Raw genomic sequence first — 18,942 nt, 5'->3', positions numbered from 1 at the left:
AAAATGTATATCTTGCTTATTGAAAGAATAACTGGACAGGAATTCTTGCTTTATGCAGTTGTGTTTACAAGCAGATATAAGAATAGAGGGGTTATAAACAAAAATATATTTGTACTTTTTTTATATGTACTTGCGTAGTTACCTTTACGGGTGCTGTTATTGCTTTGTGTGGATTGGAGTTATTGTCTAGTGTCGTTTAATTTCAGCCTAAAGACGCCCTTTTATCTTTTCATAGGGTTCTGTAGGGTGGGTCACTGAGCTTGGGATGGAGGAGGGGTGAGAATGGCCCCTGTTAAAATGTCACAGACCCTACTGTCGTACCTAAGTTCAATAGTTCCTCTTGGATGGATGATTTGCAGTTCAATCTATGGCTTTGGTTAATTTTTAGGGTTCTGAAATGATTGTTCTTAGTTGCTCCGCCTGTATTTTCATTGCTTTTGTGGGAGAGTGAGTTCACCAAGGTCCTCCTCTGATTGGAGATGTCAGTTGCCCTAGGATCTATCTTAATGTTCATTTTTCGTTGTCATTTTTGGGGTAGGGGCATGATGCACCCTTTTAACGTTTAGGTAAAGTCCTCTTTTATTTCTGAAAAGTTTTAAAATTAGATTTTAGAATATACTTTGGGTCCTATTTCTATTCTGTCCTTCAGGGACACTAATTTGTATATAAGGTTAAAAAATTGTTTTAGATAAATAAAGGCCACAGTGGCCTTCAGAAGACGTGAATAGACTAATCAGGTGAAAGAAGAAGTGTCCTTTTGGAGGCAAGCTTACCAGAGTATTGAATTCCCCCTCGTTTAAAGTCTTTTCTTGCTTTGCTGTGTCAGCCACGGGCTCTCTTTTACTGCCTCTGATGCAGCGCTCTGGTGCCCCCTAGTGCTACAAATGAGTAAAGGCCACTCTGCTTTTTTTTCTTCACTTTTTTCAACAATAACAACAATAAAAATACCTGGCGTTTTCTACTTCCAACTTGACTGAGTTATAATATGCAGTTAAAAGAACCAAAAATGTGTTTTACATCATATGCTTACTCTTAGGCAGAATGAGGCATATTTGGGAAAATCTCAAATGATCTTGGAGTGAAGGGTTAGTATTCTATTCATTGGGAATTTTTCCTAAATGCAGTCTTGTTGTCCTTATTTCCATACTTCTTCATGGCTACTGACTGAGGATGAGCCTATCTTTGCTCTCTCCAAATTCTTTATGGATGCTCTATGAAATCCCTGCATCATTATAATCTCTGCTTCATCTCCGACTCCTACATGAAGGGCCAACCCTATGCCTGCGCTCCTCTGTACTCCTTCTCCACGTGTGTCCTCCACGTCCTGACGTTATCCTCTCTACTGTATAATTCTACCTCCATTAGAAATACCTTACTCTAGGATTTCCCTGGTGGCGCAGTGGTTAAGCATCCGCCTGCCAATGCAGGGGACACAGGTTCGAGCCCTGGTCCGGGAAGATCCCACATGCTGCAGAGCAATTAAGCCCGTGTGCCACAACTACTGAGCCTGCGCTCTAGAGCCTGTGTGCCACACCTACTGAGCCCATACGCCACAACTACCGAAGCCCACGTGCCTAGAGCCTGTGCTCCACAACAAGAGAAGCCACCACAATGAGAAGCCCGCGCACTGCAACGAAGGGAAGCCCCCGCTCATCGCAACTAGAGAGAGCCCGCACGCAGCAACAAAGACCCAACGCAGCCAAAAATAAATTAAAAAAAAAAAAAGAAATACCTTACTTTATATTTCTGACCTCTTAAAAAAAAAGCTTTACAGGTTTAGGATTTTCAAGGTAATATAAAAAGTTTCAATAATAAAACATAATCCATCCAAAAGAAGTCAAGAAAGAAGAAAGAGCCACTCCTGATTTAAGAAGCAAGAGAACTTACATACGAGGCTTGTCTTGGGTGGCCACAAGACAGGTAGATCTCCACGCCTGCCCGCCAGAAACTTAAAGAGTTTATATAGAGGCCTTAATGGGGTTCAGTCAGGTATACAGTCCATATGGTCTCAACCACACATTACTCTCTCAAGGCTGCATCCTTGAAGTGGCTCCTAGCATAGGGATGGTGGGCAGGATGTACCTTCCAGCAGTACGCCTTCCATATGGGCATCTCCGGGAGGAGACATATATTCAATTCCATTGTAGCATACAGCACATTTAATTGCAAGTCTTTGTTGATTTGCCTGTCTCCCCTTGTAGTCTGTGAACTCCTTCATGGTAGGGACTATATATTTTTTGTATTCGCTTTCTCTCCTTCAACAAAATGCCCGGCACACGGAAGGTGCTCAATAAATATTCCGACGAATCAGGCATGAATAAAGGATGAATGAATAATCAGAATGAATAAATGCACTCCTTCAGTGCAAGAATGGACCTATTTCTTCTGGACCCAAGCACATGAGAGCAATCCTTTAATGTGGGTCTTTTCTGTGGAACCGATCGATCGATTGATTGATTCATTAAACATGTATAGAGTACCTGGTAGGTTTCAAGCGATGAGTCCATATAAAATCAAGCATCCTCTGTACCTTTGAGAAAATGATTCTTTCAGTACAGAAAGCAGTGTTGTTATATTTTGGTTAGTCATTCCTACAGATGAATGCTGAGTAGATTAAAGAGCGGTTAAAGCTGAAGGCTTACACACCAGCGTGACATTGGACTTCCACGTCCCAGACCTGCTCCTCAGGATGGCCCTCCCCTTGTTTCACTTCCGCATAAGGAGGCTTAGGCCTTTACTGGGCCTGCCTAAGGCGGCCAAGAGCAAAAGCTGCTGCAGACCAGAGCATGGCTGGGGCATATACAGGTGCACATATCAGGTGAGGTAAGCATGATGCAGAAAAGACATGTTTGGGGATCAGAGCGTCTTTCTCATCCTCCTTCTTCCCCAAAGGCCCTAACTCACACAAGCCTAATGCTGCTCACACGTAAGGAAGTCGTGTTCCCTTTTCTCTCCACGCGTCCCAAAGCCTGCTCGCTGCAACAACGTGAAGCTCATTTACTTTAGGTTATCAGTGACTAATAATGAGAGCTTCCCCTCCTCATTCTAAGAAAGCAAGTTCCTCTTTATTTCTTCCCTGTCGAAAACCTGCTTTCAGAAGAGAATCTGAAATTTCTCTACTATAAAAGCTTAAAAATTATTAGTTCAGTGATACCTTCTAGTGGGTCTTCCTATCTAAACAGTATACCCGATTGATGCCTGGGATTATGTTCTAGGAAATATATAAAAAGGCAGGTAGCCTAACTGAAGCTCCTGAAATTATTCCCAAAAGGTGGTTATTTTCGTTATCTGCCAGGATGGACAACAGCAAGGGAGGAGGAGAAGAGGTCAGGGAGGAAAAGATATCAGGGTCAAGGGTGCAGGTAGAGCTTAGCTAGTAGAACGTCTGGGGTGAGTGGGTCAGTTACGGGGAATGAAGCTGTGCAGGCAGTGCTCAGGGCAAGAAATTACATTGAGGAATGTGTGACAGGAGCTGGAGTTACATAACTATTTTGGTGCAGGCTGCAAAAAAAGGAAAAAGCAAAGGACCATGTCCTGGTTTGTCTCTTCTGCACGAGAACATCTTTGATTTTTAAGCTTTCCATGCTCCCTTATAGGAAGATGAGGTGAAGAGGTAGGGGGGAGCTGCCAGAGGTAAGAGAAGAGGCTGGAAGGACTCAGAAATTCTTCTCACCCTCGCGCCCCCCTCGCCGCCCTCCCCCAAGGAAGGCCAACGGAGTGACTCTAGGCGGGCGCTGGGAGGAGCCTCTGGAGCATCCTCCCAGCAGCCGCCTCTGAGCACCATGGGAAAATCCTTCCTCCCTCGGACATGGCGCTCACCTGCCCGGCGGCAGCAGCCGGCTCCGGCGCCGCGGTTCGCGGGTGCGGGCAGAAGAGCAGTTGGAGCTTCGGTCGTGGGGCGGAAGGAGCTGGAGGGGGCGGCGGCGGCGGCGGCGGCGTCCGTGACGCCGCGCGAGGGCCCGCGTGTTAAAGCTGAGAGCGTCCGGGCGGCGGACGGCTGGCAGCGGGCCGCGCGGCGCGCGCCGGCCTCGGGGCGCAGGCATGGCGTCCCGGGTGCTGCTGCTGCTTCGGCAGGGCGTGTGGGCCGCGCTCACCGGGGGCTGGTACCACGACCCGGACCAGAGCAAGTTCACTAACAGCTGCCACCTCTACCTGTGGCTGTTCTTGCTGCTGCTGCCCCTGGCCCTGCACCTGGTGAGTGGCGGCGTTCAAGCCCTGGGGAAACCTCCGAGTCGGCCTCGGGATGGAAAGGATTGGCAGTGATTCCCTAAGAGGCGGTATGGGGAAGGTCTTCAGGAATTTGGGACAGAGAAAGTAAAGGGAAAGGAGAAGGGGCTCTCCGGCAGGAAAAAGAAGTAGGAAGGACTTTGGGGGCTCTGGGGCTCATTAACAATTGATACCAGCTGTTCCGATGAGTCAGACTCTGCGTGTCGCTGTGGAAGGTTGAACCTGTTTTGTCTGTGAACCGTCCCAGGCCTCTCAGCGGGGTACCTTGCGGTAATGTTTGGTAGAAGCTGCTGTGCATGATAGCCAAAAGGCAAAAATGAAGTGTTAAAAGCAAACCTGTTTCCGTTGTTGATCTTTTTTTTTGCGGTACGCGGGCCTCTCACAGCTGTGGCGCCTCCCGCTGCGGAGCACAGGCTCCGGACGCGGAGGCTCAGCGGCCATGGCTCACGGGCCCAACCGCTCCGCGGGATGTGGGATCTTCCCGGACCGGGGCACGAACCCGCGTCCCCTGCATCAGCAGGCGGACTCCCAACCACTTCGCCACCAGGGAAGCCCCCCCAACCCCCGCCCCCGCCTTTCCTCCTTTCTTGTTTTGCTTTGGGAAGGCAGGTTCTATGATTAGTTGCTCAATTTGCAATTTCCACATCGCTGTGTAAAGAAATCTGTAGAAAAATGTAATGATGGATAAATCTAATGTAATTTATTTGACCCTTTAGTGAGGTTACACAGTTGAGTGCTTGCTGAGTAACTACACAGATGACCTTCTTAGGTAAACAAACCTTATTGAAACAATGTTTAACCTTATTTGAAAAGCTCTACAAGCAGGGTGTTTCATGTCATATTAAATGTTAAGAATCTAATTTTGATATGTCTATTGAAGGTCGTTATTCCTAAAACATCATTTGATCATGTTCTCCACAGCAAAAATCTTCAGTGAGTTTGCATGGCTGACAGAGTCCCAGTTTGACATTAGAAGTTGTCTGTGATTTGGCTTGCATTTATTGTTTTTCTGGTGGTTTAGCCACAGGATCAGAATTCTGGCTCTGAAGTCAGGCTGCCTACGTGAAATTTTGGGTTCACCTCTTACCAGTTCTCTGACCTTGGGCAAGTTACTTTTACCTTATCTGATTTTTAAAATTTTCTTACCTGTGAAATGAGAAAAACACTAGGACCAGATGTGAAGTGTTGCTTTAGGGATTAAATAAGCACCTAAAGCTATCCATCTTTCTGGCTTGACCTGGGATTGGACTCAGACCTGGTGTAAATTTCCGTTTTGCTACTTATGAGCTGTTTGACCTGATAGTTGACCTATCTAAATCTTCGTTTTGTCATTCTTAAAATAGATGTGATAATGACCATTTCATGGGAAAAATAAATAAATTCCATGTAAAAAGCATTTCATACAGCGGCTAATCCATGGAGACCCTTTAATAAATGGTTTCTTTTTAATAAATGTAAGTTTCCTCTTCTTCTGTGACCTTGTTCATCCTGTTTCCTTAGCCTATAGGGCCCAGGGGCAGCGCAGCAGAGAGATGAGGAACACAAGCTTGGGTTCAGTCCTGGTTCTTCTGCTTACTGGTTGTGTGAGCTCAAGCAAGCTTGAGCTTTCTGGTGTGTAAAGCAGGGCTAAGAGTACCTGCCTTATAGGGTGCCTAGGAGGATTGAATGAATGAATGAATAGAGAACTGAATGAATTAATGAACAGTTGATTGAATGAATGCATGAAAGTACTTCTCATTACTGACTTTATTTTTTCCCCATCATTCACTTGCCAAAATCGAAAGCCCACTGGAAAGGACATCTCTGTCTAGGCTTCCCTGATCCCACTTATCTAGAATTAATCTCTCTTCTCTCTTGCCCTAATACCATTCTGTATTTCATGTCAGTACTATGGCACATTTTGAATTCTGTACTTCGTTGTTGGAACATGTATTTACCTCTGCTCCTGGGTCGTGAGCTTTTTGAGGACATGGTTTTTGATTTTGTTGATTCATCTTGGTTTTCCTTGTTGTACCTAGCAAAGTGCCCTGCATTTGCCTCGCAATGATCTCACACATAATAAACTGGTAGAAATAAAATCAACCTGCTTCTCTTTCTCTTCCAACCAGCATTAGGTTGTCTACCTCACAACATATTTTGAGTATTTCCCGATAATGATCTAATCCCACTCCTTAGCAACAACCTGAGTAACATTTAATGTATATCCCTGCAGATGTTTTTTTATGAGTACGGGCTCATTTTTACATAACTCCTTTTAAGATTTGATGTAGGCATATGCTCGGAACCCTTAATTTCTGCCTAATTATGATTCATTGAGTAGCTTGATTTCTACTTTATATTTGTAAATAGGAAATTGTCCTTAGTTAAGGTCCTCTTTAATGATATTTCAAAATAATTTTTGGCTAAATCTCAAGAGTTTAGAAAGCAAAAAATGACACCTTAAATACTTTAATTCTTACATCAAACCAGTTATACTAAAATTTCTATATTTTTATGCCAGTGTGCTTTTAACGATTACAGAGTCATTTTATGTGAGTGCATTTATTACATGGCTGCTTTTTAATATATAGCCTATCTTATTGAAAAAGTGCAGGTAGTCCTTTTCTTCCTCTGGTCTTCCGGTCTCTGAAAATAACCTTAGAAATAAAAGACCCTTCTTCCCCAATGCAGGGTTCTGTTCTCTGGGTTTTGATGCCTAAATATATTTTTCTGCACTTCAGTGCTGCTGCCTGTGATTTTTAACATCTTTCTCAGTTTGTTCCACTTATGAGAACTTGGTCCAAAAAGATCCCTGGCTGCTTGCTGAAGCTCTGTTATTTAAGGGGCCCTGAACTTTTCTGGGTTTTGCACCATTCGATTTAAACATGTTTAGTCCAGACAGTTCCACTGCAGGGAGAATCCACCCTTTTATTTAATGGGGACCTTGAATATGTAAATTAAAATTTTATTATTAATTACTGAGGCAAACTGATCTCTAAGCCCCAGCATTTACTTAGGTCTGGTTGGAAAATAAGTTATTTATTAGCATTTATAAGCTATGTATTTTTGAGAAATGCTCAAAAGTACGTACCTAAAAACATTAGGTCTATTTAGATAATTTGGGAAGAGTTTTACTTTGTTTTATTATCAGCCTACTTAAAAAAAATTTATTTATTTACTTGGTTGCGCTGGGTCTTAGTTGCAGCAGGCGGGCTGCTTAGTTGCGGCAGGCGGGCTCCTTAGTTGTGGCTCACTGGCTTCATAGTTGTGGCATGTGAACTCTTAGTTGCAGCATGCATATGGGATCTAGTTCCCAGACCAGGGATCGAACCTGGGCCCCCTGCATTGGGAACTCAGAGTCTTAACCACTGTGCCACCAGGGAAGTCCCATATCAGCCTACTTTTAATTTGGACCAACGGAAAGATGCATTTGTCATTAGAGATGTTTAACCTTTCATTTATTACACATGTTCATGTACTTATTATTTTGAGATAACCAACAGAGATTCATGTAGAGCTTTAGGACAGGAGCATCCAGGGCATGATTCTGACCCTTAAGAAGCTCTGACAGCACCAAGCTAGTGTCAGAAGATGTCCTTGCTCTACTACCTATCAATTGTGTGATCTTGTGCAAGTCTCTTCACTTCTCCGGGCCTCAGTTTTCTCATCTGCAAAATGGGGATAGCGAGTTTTGCTTTATAGATTTAAGCAACTGAGATCCAGAGGGAGTGGGTTACTTGCTCAAGGCCATGTAAGTAAGAGTAGTGATATTGAGAATTTTAGCTGAGGTCCTGTCTTCTCCAAGTCTGTGGCCTTGTCAGAGCACTGCGCTGCTGACCTGCTGTGCACGAGGGCATCTGAACTCCCTGAAACAGTGACCCCTCATCAAGGGAAGTTCTGATCGTACTGGTGGTAGTAAGGTCAACCTGAGTAGTGGAAAAAATGAGGTGGAGCCTTCACATTCTTCAAGACCCCGTGTGGGGCAACGTTATATATGATTTTCACACAGAAAACCTGTCCTTTATTTTATGGCTGTAGCTTTTTGCTTCCTCTGATTTTCTTGTCTGTTAGCCAGACTTGCTGTGTTTCCAGTTCTGCTTTTTAATTTAGCCTTGGAGACTTTTTTGATAAGAACCACGTCATTTCTAATTGCTATAATTATAGTAAAATGGGATTATCTGTCTTGGGGCCACGTAGCACCAGATATACAGTGGGTGCTCTGCACGCACTAGCTGTCATTGTCACACCTAGTCGGTGACTCTTTATCACGGTCTGTGGCCACTCACCATTTGGGTACATAACTATTTTTCTTTAGGTCTTGTATGTCTTTGGCCACCCCTTTTTTCACTCCTACTTCTAACACAGAAGATGAGTTTATGTGAATTATGGAAAGGTGGTCTGTCCAAAAAGACACCCTTTCCTGGCTCAGGACCTGGGGACTAGAGTTCAGCCACCATTTGACCCTGTCAGCTGGAGGCCCGTGTGCAGGATGCAGCCTGCACAACCTGACACAGCAGGCCTGGCTGGTCCGTTTGATTGTTGTTACTTTGTTGGACTGCTTGGTACGTTGCTGGTCCCCAAAGCGTATCTCTCACCCTGGTCAATCCTAGCATTCATATTCAGCTTCTTCCTAAGACAGGCTTTTTCTCCTGTTGAATCACCTGGTCTATACTTTGTCTCCTTTGATTCCTAGAAGCTTATTGTCTGGTCCTTCTACTTGTGGGGACCTTAGTTATTCTCACATTGAGATGCACGATGCTCCCCACTTTCCCATAATCCACTTGAATGTCTGAATTTCCTGCCTCCTTCCCTCATCTGTCTGAAATAGAGTGGGTTCGAAGTGCAGGGGCTGCAGCTTAGGGATGCTTGAAGGCATTCTTCCCCGGGCCATGGGCTTCTGGACTCGGGCTGAGTGCCATCCCATGCGGTTGTCTTAAAAGTTTTACTGCTGCAGTTGGTTGTTTGAACTGTGTGTATGAAGGGCTTGGCTCCGTGGGGACTTTGCTTTCCTGGTGGAGGCACTTTTACCAGGGATGTCCCCCTCCCTAGGGCATCCTAGGGCAGTCGTCTTCAGTCTTTTCAGTATGGCCTTTCTTGAGTGTTGTCGCCACCCTCCTGCAAAATTCCTTCTGCCTCTCCTCATCTTCTGCCATTTAGACACATGGTTGTCTGCCAGCCAGTTGTGTTTTGTGTCTGTGACAAAAGAACGGGTACCTGCCTTGTCCGAGGATGTCGGCCTCCGCAGCACTCTCCAAAAAGAGTACCCTTTCCCCCTTTCCTTTCCGTTCTAGTATTGCAAATTCATGACTCATTTTTCTGGTGGTTAAATTTATGTCTCTGACCTCACTGGCACTTCCCTTAATTTCTCCCAGTGAGTGACTAGTTTTATTTTGATGCTGCTGTCCTTAGATATACTGTGATTTTTCCAATCGTAATGTCTAATGCTTTATTTAATAGGCTTGGTGTGATTTACTTAAATTTTTTTAAAAAATGGAAATATAGTTGTTTCATGTCTTGGCTGTTGTGAACAGTGCTGCTGTGAACGTAGGGGTGCATGTGTCTTTTTGAATTATAGTTTTGTCTGGGTATATGCCCAGGAGTGGGATTGCTGGATGGTGGGATTTATTTTATATGGAAGGTGATACTTATCAGGTGATTATTGTTTTCTGATTTTAACCATTTGGTCTTTCAGATGATTCCTTTTACAAGCCACCCAACTTTATTCCCATTTTATCTACTCTAAATCTCTTTTCTACGTCCCATGAAAGTAAAAACTGGACTAGCTCTTAATGGTATTCAGATTTTTTCCTTTTCTTCTGATGGATTTTCCACTTTAACATCATCATCATCATCATTATTATTATTATTACAGGTAATAATAACAGCCAACACTCACTGAGCACAGATAGACTGGCACTGTTAAAAGAGCTTGGCATAGGGGCTTCCCTGGTGGCACAGTGGTTGAGAGTCCGCCTGCCGATGCAGGGGACACGGGTTCGTGCCCCGGTTCGGGAAGATCCCACATGCCGCGGAGCGGCTGGGCCCGTGAGCTGTGGCCCCTGAGCCTGCGCGTCCGGAGCCTGTGCTCCGCTACGGGAGAGGCCACAACAGTGAGAGGCCCACATACCGCCAAAAAAAAAAAAAAGAGCTTGGCATGAACTAAAGCATATCTTTCTCACAGTAACCCAGAGAGGCACTGTCATTATTCCCATTTTACAGTTGATGAAACTGGCATGGAGAGGTTGGGTAAGAAGCTTCAGGATCCATGGCTAGTTGTGACCTAACCAGAATTAGAGGCCAAGCAGTTGGAGCTGGTACCCCCTTGGCCATTCCATATTGAATACAGGTAATTTCACAACAGGAACGTCTATTTTTTGCACATGGGCTTGAGGAGATCCAGAAACTGAACAGGTGCAAAGAAGTATGTAGGAAAAGTTCACTTTCCTCTCACACTTGTCTCTAGTACCTCATTCAAGAGGCAACCACCACACACAGTCTTTTGTGTGTTCTTCCAGTGACATTTTATACACATGTGAATGGAAGTGTGATGTGGGGCTGCTAGGTTTAATCCCAAAGCAGCCTTCTTTGTCATCCACTGTCCCATTCAATTTGCCCTGTAGAGGAGTTCTTTCTCTACTCTTAGATAAAAACGTGCAAGCCCCAGGACTTCAGGTCACAGGTAATACAAAGTCTTCTAGTTGCTTTAAGTAACAAAGCACAGACTTGCTGGGGATTTCAGAATGTCTGTTTCCATATGGTGATCCAAGCAGGAAGGGGTATGAGGATGGCAAGGTCTTTTTTCACTCTTTTCCCTCACACACTGGCTAATGTTCTGATGCCTTTGGCATAGAAGAACAGGAAGGTGCTCTGTTGACAGGCACGGTGGTAAGCTGGCTCCCAGCCCTTGAAGCATGGCTTACAGTCCCAGCTGACTTCCTCTGGCGAGGTCCTTCCAGGTGTCCTGCAGAGACCCTGTTCTCTTTTCCAGGGCTCTCCCACCCACAGTTTCTTGGAGGAGGGCTGCTGCCTCTCTATCCCACCTAGTTGCTTATTCTTTTCACAGTTCCTTGGCATGTGGTGGTCCACCCCAGCTTTCCTCTGCTCCAGCGCCCTTTTGGACCTCTAAAGCGAACTCCTGGGTACATGCAAACACTCACATATCCTGTCCCCGAACTGACTCTGGGAGAGCAGGTCAACACCAACATAGCAACTTCTCCTTCATCCCTCCATCCGAGCAGCTAGCCAGCCAGTCTCTCATCTTTTAGCTCTTCTGGGAAGAACCAGACATCAGACTCCTTGCCCAAATTGTTGGGGACCCATAGTAAGTCTTTGAGTGGCCCCACTGAAGCCTTCCTCTCGACTATGGGGGAGAGAGACACAGGGCTCACTGAACACCATGGTCCCCTCCAACAGTTTTCACAGGTCCTCTCATTCTGGACTCTATTACATCCTCGCTTTTGGTGAGGGATTTTAGGGTCATCGCACTCATTGTCATAACCCATGTAGAAGTTTCTGGATGTGGTTTGTCCCAGAAGTTGCACTGAAATCTAATATCTATCCCACATTGGCTCTTTGGTCAACACTTTCAGTTGACTATTTTGTTGTATACGTATGCAACCGTGTATCTGTATGTATCCTTATTTTTTGCACTTTACCTTTTCTACTTTTTCTTGGAGAGCATTACATAAAGGTGTTCTTTATTTATTTTTTTAAAAATTTATTTATTTGTTTATTTATTTTTGGCTGTGTTGGGTCTTCGTTTCTGTGCGAGGGCTTTCTCTAGTTGCAGCGAGCGGGGGCCGCTCTTCATCGTGGTGCGCGGGCCTCTCTTGTTGCGGAGCACAGGCTCCAGACGCGCAGGCTCAGTAGTTGTGGCGCACGGGCCTAGTTGCTCCACGGCATGTGGGAATCTTCCCAGACCAGGGCTCGAACCTGTGTCCCCTGCATTGGCAGGCAGATGCTCAACCACCGCGCCACTAGGGAAGCCCCTTCTTCATTATTTTTAAGGTCAGCATGGTATTCCACTGTGTGAGTAAAGGGTGATTTATTTGACCCGTCCCCTTGAAGAATATTTACGTTTTTCAGATGATTTTAAACCTAATGCTAATATTTGGCTATTTGAATTGTTTCATTCAGTATTTGAACACTTATATATCAGTCAGGATATGCTGATTTGTGCTGATATAACAAATAGCCTCAAAATCTCCTTGGTTTTACCAGGTTTATTTTTTTTGTATTCATATTATGTGTCCAACATGGTTAGTGGGGAAGGGGAGCATGGTTAGCAGGGGATCCTGCTCATCACAGGCATGTAGGTATCTAGGCTGATAGAACCCCCAGTTTGGGTAGTTAGGGGCTCTGCTCCCCACCATCCTCACCCCATTACCCTGACCATTGCCAGTCACCATGGTGGATGGAGAGAGAGGGTGAAGAGCACGGACTAGCTCTTGAAGCTCCCACCTGGAAACGGCAGATACCTCTTGCACTCAGACATCTTTGTTAGGGCAAGTTGCATGGTCACATCTACCCAAGGGGAGGGGAAAGTACAGTCCTACTGTGTGTCCAGGGAAGAACTGGACCTATTCGTTGGACAACACTTATGTCTACAACAACAGACTGAGTGCCAGGTGTTTGGCTGGATGTTGGGAAAACAACAGGCAAAAGATAGATTGGTATCTCTCCTTATTAAGTTAACAGGTAAAGGTAAACAGGCATGAATAACACAATGATTACTGTTATTACAAGGGAAGTACAGGGTACTATACAGTAAAGACCTTATCCTGGCTTTGGTGTTTAGGAAGGCTTAACAAAGGAAATAACTTCTAATCTGGAACCTGATGAATGATTAGTAGCTTGTCAAGCAAAGATGGTAGACCAAGAGAAGGAGTTTGAGTTTCAGTCTCAGTATGGTAAGACACATTGATGAATTCTTTTTTGGTCAAGTTTGAAGTAGGATATTATTTTTTATACCCCATTTTTTTTTTTTTTTTTTGCGGTACGCGGGCCTCTCATTGTTGTGGCCTCTCCCGTTGCGGAGCACAGGCTCCGGACGCGCAGGCTCAGCAGCCATGGCTCACGGGCCCAGCCGCTCCGCGGCATGTGGGATCTTCCCAGACCAGGGCATGAACCCGTGTCCCCTGCATCAGCAGGCGGACTCTCAACCACCGCGCCACCAGGGAAGCCCCTCAATTTTTATTTTTCAAAAATTTCTAGTCTACAGAGGAGTTGCAAATATAACACAATGAATACCATATACCCTTCACTTCGATTCACCAGTTCTTAATGTTTTGCCACATTTGCCACATCACTGTCTTATATATTTATACATTTAAAATTTTGCTGAATCATTTGAGAATAAATTGCAAACATCAAGACACTTTCCCCCTAGAAGCTTCATCATGTGTCCCTTAAGGAGAAAGGCATTCTCCCACGTAATCATCACACTCAAAAAATGAATGTTGATGTAATGCTATTGTCTAATACATAGTTCTCATGGAGATTTCCCCAGTTATGCTAATGATGTCCAGCGTAGCTGAGCTTTTTGTTTTGTTTTTCTGGATCTAAGATTCAATCGAGGATCATGCATTGCTTTTAGTTGTCAAGTCTCTGAATTGTCCTTTATTCTAGAACACGTTCTTCAAGTTTTTTTTTTTTCTTTTGTGGCAATAAAAGTTGTTTTGCAGAATGTCCCACAATTTGGATTTTTTAATTGTATCCTTGAGATTAGGTGTCTGATTATGCATTTTTTGGCATGAATACTACCTAAGTGATGTGTCCTTGTCCTGTATCACATCAGAGGCACCCAATGTCATTGCCCCTTTGGTGGTGCCAGTACGTTTGGTCATTGGTCAAGATGGTGTTGGCCAGATTTCTCTGTTGTAAAGGTACCTAATTTCCTCTTGTATTTAACAAATAATCTGGGAGGAGAAACCTGGAGACTGTACATGTTATTGTATTCCCCCAAAATTTTTACTCATGGTTGTACCAAAAATTGATGATGCTTACCTAAAATAATTACCAAAATGCTGGCTGAAAAACGGTGATTTTTCTATTTATTCATAGGTATTCTTCTGTGAAGAAAAGCTGTCCTTTTCCCCCGCCTTGTAGTTTTGTTGTGTTTGTTAGTGTGGCCTCATAGATTCTTTTTTTTTTTATTATTCAATGGATATTATTCATTCCTATCATCATTCTTTTTTTAAATTTAAATATTTAATTTATCTCCAAACCAGAGTTTTTAAAATAGAAGTATAGCTGATTTAAAATTTTATTTTAGTTTCAGGTGTACAGCGTAGTGATTCAGTATTTTTACAGATTATAGTCCATTAAAAGTTACTACAAAATAATGGCTGTAATTCCCTATGCCGTACAATATATCCTTGTTACTTATCTATTTTACACATAGTTGTTTGTATCTCTTAATCCCCTACCCTTAACTTGCTCCTTCCCTTCCCTCTCCCCACTGGTAGCCACTAGTTTGTTCTCTATGTCTGTGAGTTTGTTTCCGCTTTGCTTTATACATTCATTTGTTTTATTTTTCAGATTCCACATAAAATGGTATACAGTATTTGTCTTTCTTTGTCTGACTTATTTCACTAAGCATAGTACACTCTAGGTCCATCTACCTTATTGCAAATGGCAGAATTTCATTTTTTTATGGCTAAAATTCCATTATACACACACACACACACACACACACCACATCTTTACTCATTTATCTGTCGATGGACATTTAGATTGCTTCCATATCTTGGCTGTTGTAAACAGTGCTGCTATGAACATTAGACTGCATATATCTTTTCGAGTTGTTTTTTTCAGATATATACCCAGGAATTGAATTGCTGGATCATATGGTAGTTCTATTTTTAGTTTTTTGAGGACCCTCCATACTGTTTCCCATAGTGGATGCATGAATTTACATTTTCACCAACAGTGTACAACAGTTCCCTTTTTGTCCACATCCTCTCCAGCATTTGTTATTTGTGGACTTTTTGATGATGGTCATTCTGACAGGTGTGAGGTGATAATCTCTTTATGGTTTTAATTTGTGTTTCTCTAATAAGTAGCAATGATGAGCATCTTTTCATGTGCCTGTTGGCCATCTGTATATCTTCTTTGGAAAAGTGTCTATTTAGGTCTTCTGCCCATTTTTTGATTGGATTGTTTGTTTTTTGATATTGAATTGTATGAGCTGTTTGTATATTTTGGACATTAACCCCTTGTCGGTCACATTGTTTGCATATATTTTCTCCCATCCTGTAGGTTGTCTTTTTGTTTTGACAGTGGTTTCTTTTGCTGTGCAAAAGCCTTTAAGTCTAATTTGGTCCCATTTGTTTATTTTTGCTTTTATTTCTTTTGCCTTAGGAGACAGACTCCAAAAATATTGCCACTATTTATGTCAAAGAGTGGTCTGCATATGTTTTCTTCCAGGAATTTTATGGTTTCAGGTCTTACACTTAGGTTTTTAATCCACTTTGAGTTTTTTGTTTGTTTGTTTTTTTATTTTTGTTTTGTTATTTTTTGGCTGCACCATGTGACTTGTGGGATCTCAGTTCCCCTGCCAGGGATTGAACTGGGCCACATCAGTGAAAGCCCGGCATCCTAACCACTAGCCCACCAGGGAACTCCCTGTTTGGGGTTTATTTTCACATATGGTGTGAGGAAATGTTCTAATCTCATTCTTAGAACATTTAGCTGTCCAGTTTTCTCAGCAGAAGAGACTGTCTTTTCTCCATTGTGTATTCTTTCCTGTTTTGTCATAGTTCAAGTGTGTAGGTTTACTTCTGGGCTCTCTATTCTGTTCCATTGATCTATGTGTCTGTTTTTGTGCCAGTACCATGCTGTTTTGATTACTGCAGCTTTGTAGTATAGTCTAAAGTCAGGGAGTGTGATACGTCCAGCTTTGCTCTTTTTTCTCAAGATTGCTTTGGCAATTTGGGGTTTTCATGGTTCCATATGAATTTTAGGATTATCTGTTCTAGTTCTGTGAAAAATGTCGTGGGTATTTTGATAGGAATTGCATGAAATCTGTTGATTGCTTTGGGTAGTATGGACATTTTCATAATATGAATTCTTTCAATTCAAGAACACAGAATATCTTTCCATTTCTTTTTATCATTTTCAAATTCCTTCATCAATATTTTATAGTTTCCAGGGTCTAGGTCTTTCACCTCCTTGGTTAAGTTTTTTCTTAGGTATTTTATTCTTTTTGATGTGATTGTAAAAGGGATTGTTTCCTTAATTTCTCTTTGTGATAGTTCATTATTAGTGTATAGAAAAGCAAACGATTTCTGTACATTCATCCTGTATCCTGCAACTCTCCCCAGTCTTTTTGATATTAAGTTTACCCAAAATTTGGCAAGTGGTACCTTTTTCCAGCAGTTTTTGAGTCCTTTGGATATGTCCTCATCAGCTTTTGAGCATTTTCTTGCTTTCTAGCCCAACAAGTTAGTCCACACTTAGCTTATACATTTTCTGCCCCAGCCCTGGAAAAACCAGTCATTACTCTAAGGAGCCCTGATCCTTTTGGTGGGAAGTGGCATTTGGAATCCAAGATTTGGGGAAGCTGTAGTTATATTTATTGCTTTCGGGTTGTCTTTGCTTCTAGGCCCTTTCAGTAGACAGAGCTAGGGGAGCATATTTACCTATCTATCTAGCAGTCGTCTACTGAGAGTTGTTCTGAAACCTTTATAATCTGATCCAAGTTAAAGGATTTTTCTTTTCCTTCACCTGCTCCACATTTGTATCTCCTTTTTTCCCACAGTGAGAACTCTGGTTGCCAACAATATCATTTTTTCAATCCTAAAATATACACAGGAATTACTACTCCCATACCTCTACCAAAAGAAAATCTTTTGGTTAAGTCCAAGATTGTTTTGTGTTTTTGTTATTATTATTATTTTAAGAATATAGCAATAAGGTGCTGTGAGAGTATTGTTTTCTAAAGTTACTTGGATTAATTATTTAAAATTTTTTTATTGAGATATAATTGACATATAACATATTAGATTATGGTTTATGATGTAATGATTCAATATTTGTATAGGATTAAGTCCTTTTTTAAAAATATTTATTTTATTTATTATTTATTTTATTTATTTATTTTGGCTGCACTGGGTCTTGGTTGCAGTATCTTCGTTGCGGCATGTGGACTTCTTAGTTGCAGCATGTGGGATCTTTAGTTGCAGCGTGCGAACTTCTTAGTTGTGGCATGCAAACTCTTAGCTGTGGCATGCATGCGGGTTCCAGTTCCCTCACCAGGGATCCAACCCGGGTCCTCTGCATTGGGAGCGCAGAGTCTTACCCACTGGACCACCAGGGAAGTCTCTAGGAATAATTTTTTATATTTAATTTTTGATTTGTCTTTGTTGTTATGCTATCCATTTGCTATATGGTTAGTTCCATCTGTGGGTGTTTAATTTTAGTTTTTTTCCCTCCATCTTTGTTTATTTAATAATTTTGGGAGGTATAAAACAGGTTAAAAAACACATTAAAAAGATATGCCAGTTTACTTTGTCAAAAAATGTCTCTGGCTGCTGGGCGGAGAGTAGATTCGAGAAAGAGCAGGATAGAAGTGGGAGGTTCAGAGGCTATTTTGTTGGTCCAGCCCAGAGATGATGTTGGCAGTAAAGATGGAGAAATGTGGATCTAGTTTGATAAGATTTAGTGATATGTTCATTTTTGGGGTGGAGAAGTAAGGATGAAATCAAGGGTTATGCCCAGTTACCTGGTTTGAGCAGCAAGTGTTTGGGGTACCGTTGACTGAGGTGGGAAAGTGTATGTAGGAGAGGATAGTTGGTGACAAAGGACATTAAACTAAATACCTAATTTTAGACATGTTAGCTTGGAGTTTCCTTTTAGATGTGAAAGTGGAGATGTTGACTAGGTGGTTGGATTTAGGTGTGGGGAGCTTAGATAAGCAGTCTAAGCCAGAGATATGGATTGGAAAATCATCAATATAGAGATTCCATTGACTGCCAAGGGACTGAGTGAGAACATGTAGGAAGAGAGAAGAGCGCTGAGGCCCCAGGAGCTCTAGACTCAGATGTACGGCAAAGAGGAGGTGTGAGTGAGGCAGGGACAAAGCTAGGAGAGTGTGGCCTCTTAGAAGCAGAAAGAGGTGAACATTTCAAGAAGTGAACAACTGTGTTGAGGGCTGCTGAGAAAATTGGATTAAATTGTTGTCTTTAGAGACGTTGACAAGAACATTTTCAGTGGAGTGTTGGGGAGTAACAGCCAGATTGCTGTTAACATCCATCATCCTTTTCAGAATATCATTCTGAGAAAGGTTGCCTCCTATGGTTAATAAGGATGTGTTAAAATGCTAAGTTCATGGAAACAGGAAAACATTGTGATTTACCTTAGAACAAGTAAACCTCTATTCAAGATCTGAATATACCTTATATCAGGGGGAAACATCTGGGATCGAAATTAAATACAAATTTAAAACTGCTCATTCATGACAGATTTCTCCTAAACCCTCTTCCTTTCCTTGCATGCATACTTATAGGAGAGAAAATTCTGGAAGCTGGAGATCTTTTGTTGACTGAGCATAATGAGGTCAGCAGAAAAATGGCCTGGATAGGAATTTTCAGTGATGTTCCTGGGATTGTAGAATTGGGAGAATATGCGCAGAGCTCTAATTATATGGCATAAAAAAGGGGACATTTAGAGGATGCTAGATTCCATTTGGAGGGTCTACTGAAGGGGGAGAGGCTTTTTTTTTTTTTTGTCTTTTTT

General features: G+C 42.6%; 1 protein-coding gene across 1 annotated transcript in view; it reads left to right on the top strand.

Annotated features, from left to right (window-relative positions):
* The first annotated feature begins 4,041 nt into the window (after nt 1-4,041).
* Nucleotides 4,042-18,942, top strand: part of PCNX2 (pecanex 2) — a 263,859-nt gene continuing 248,958 nt past the window's right edge. Inside the window, exon 1 of the mRNA XM_024738160.1 lies at nt 4,042-4,194. Coding sequence (XP_024593928.1) covers nt 4,042-4,194 — 153 coding nt within the window. The remainder of the gene's footprint in view (nt 4,195-18,942) is intronic.

The sequence above is a fragment of the Neophocaena asiaeorientalis genome, unplaced genomic scaffold, assembly GCF_003031525.2.
Source record: "Neophocaena asiaeorientalis asiaeorientalis breed wild unplaced genomic scaffold, Neophocaena_asiaeorientalis_V1.1 scaffold436, whole genome shotgun sequence".
NCBI classification, from domain to species: Eukaryota; Metazoa; Chordata; class Mammalia; order Artiodactyla; family Phocoenidae; genus Neophocaena; species Neophocaena asiaeorientalis.
This window is presented reverse-complemented; position numbering and strand designations above follow the sequence as displayed.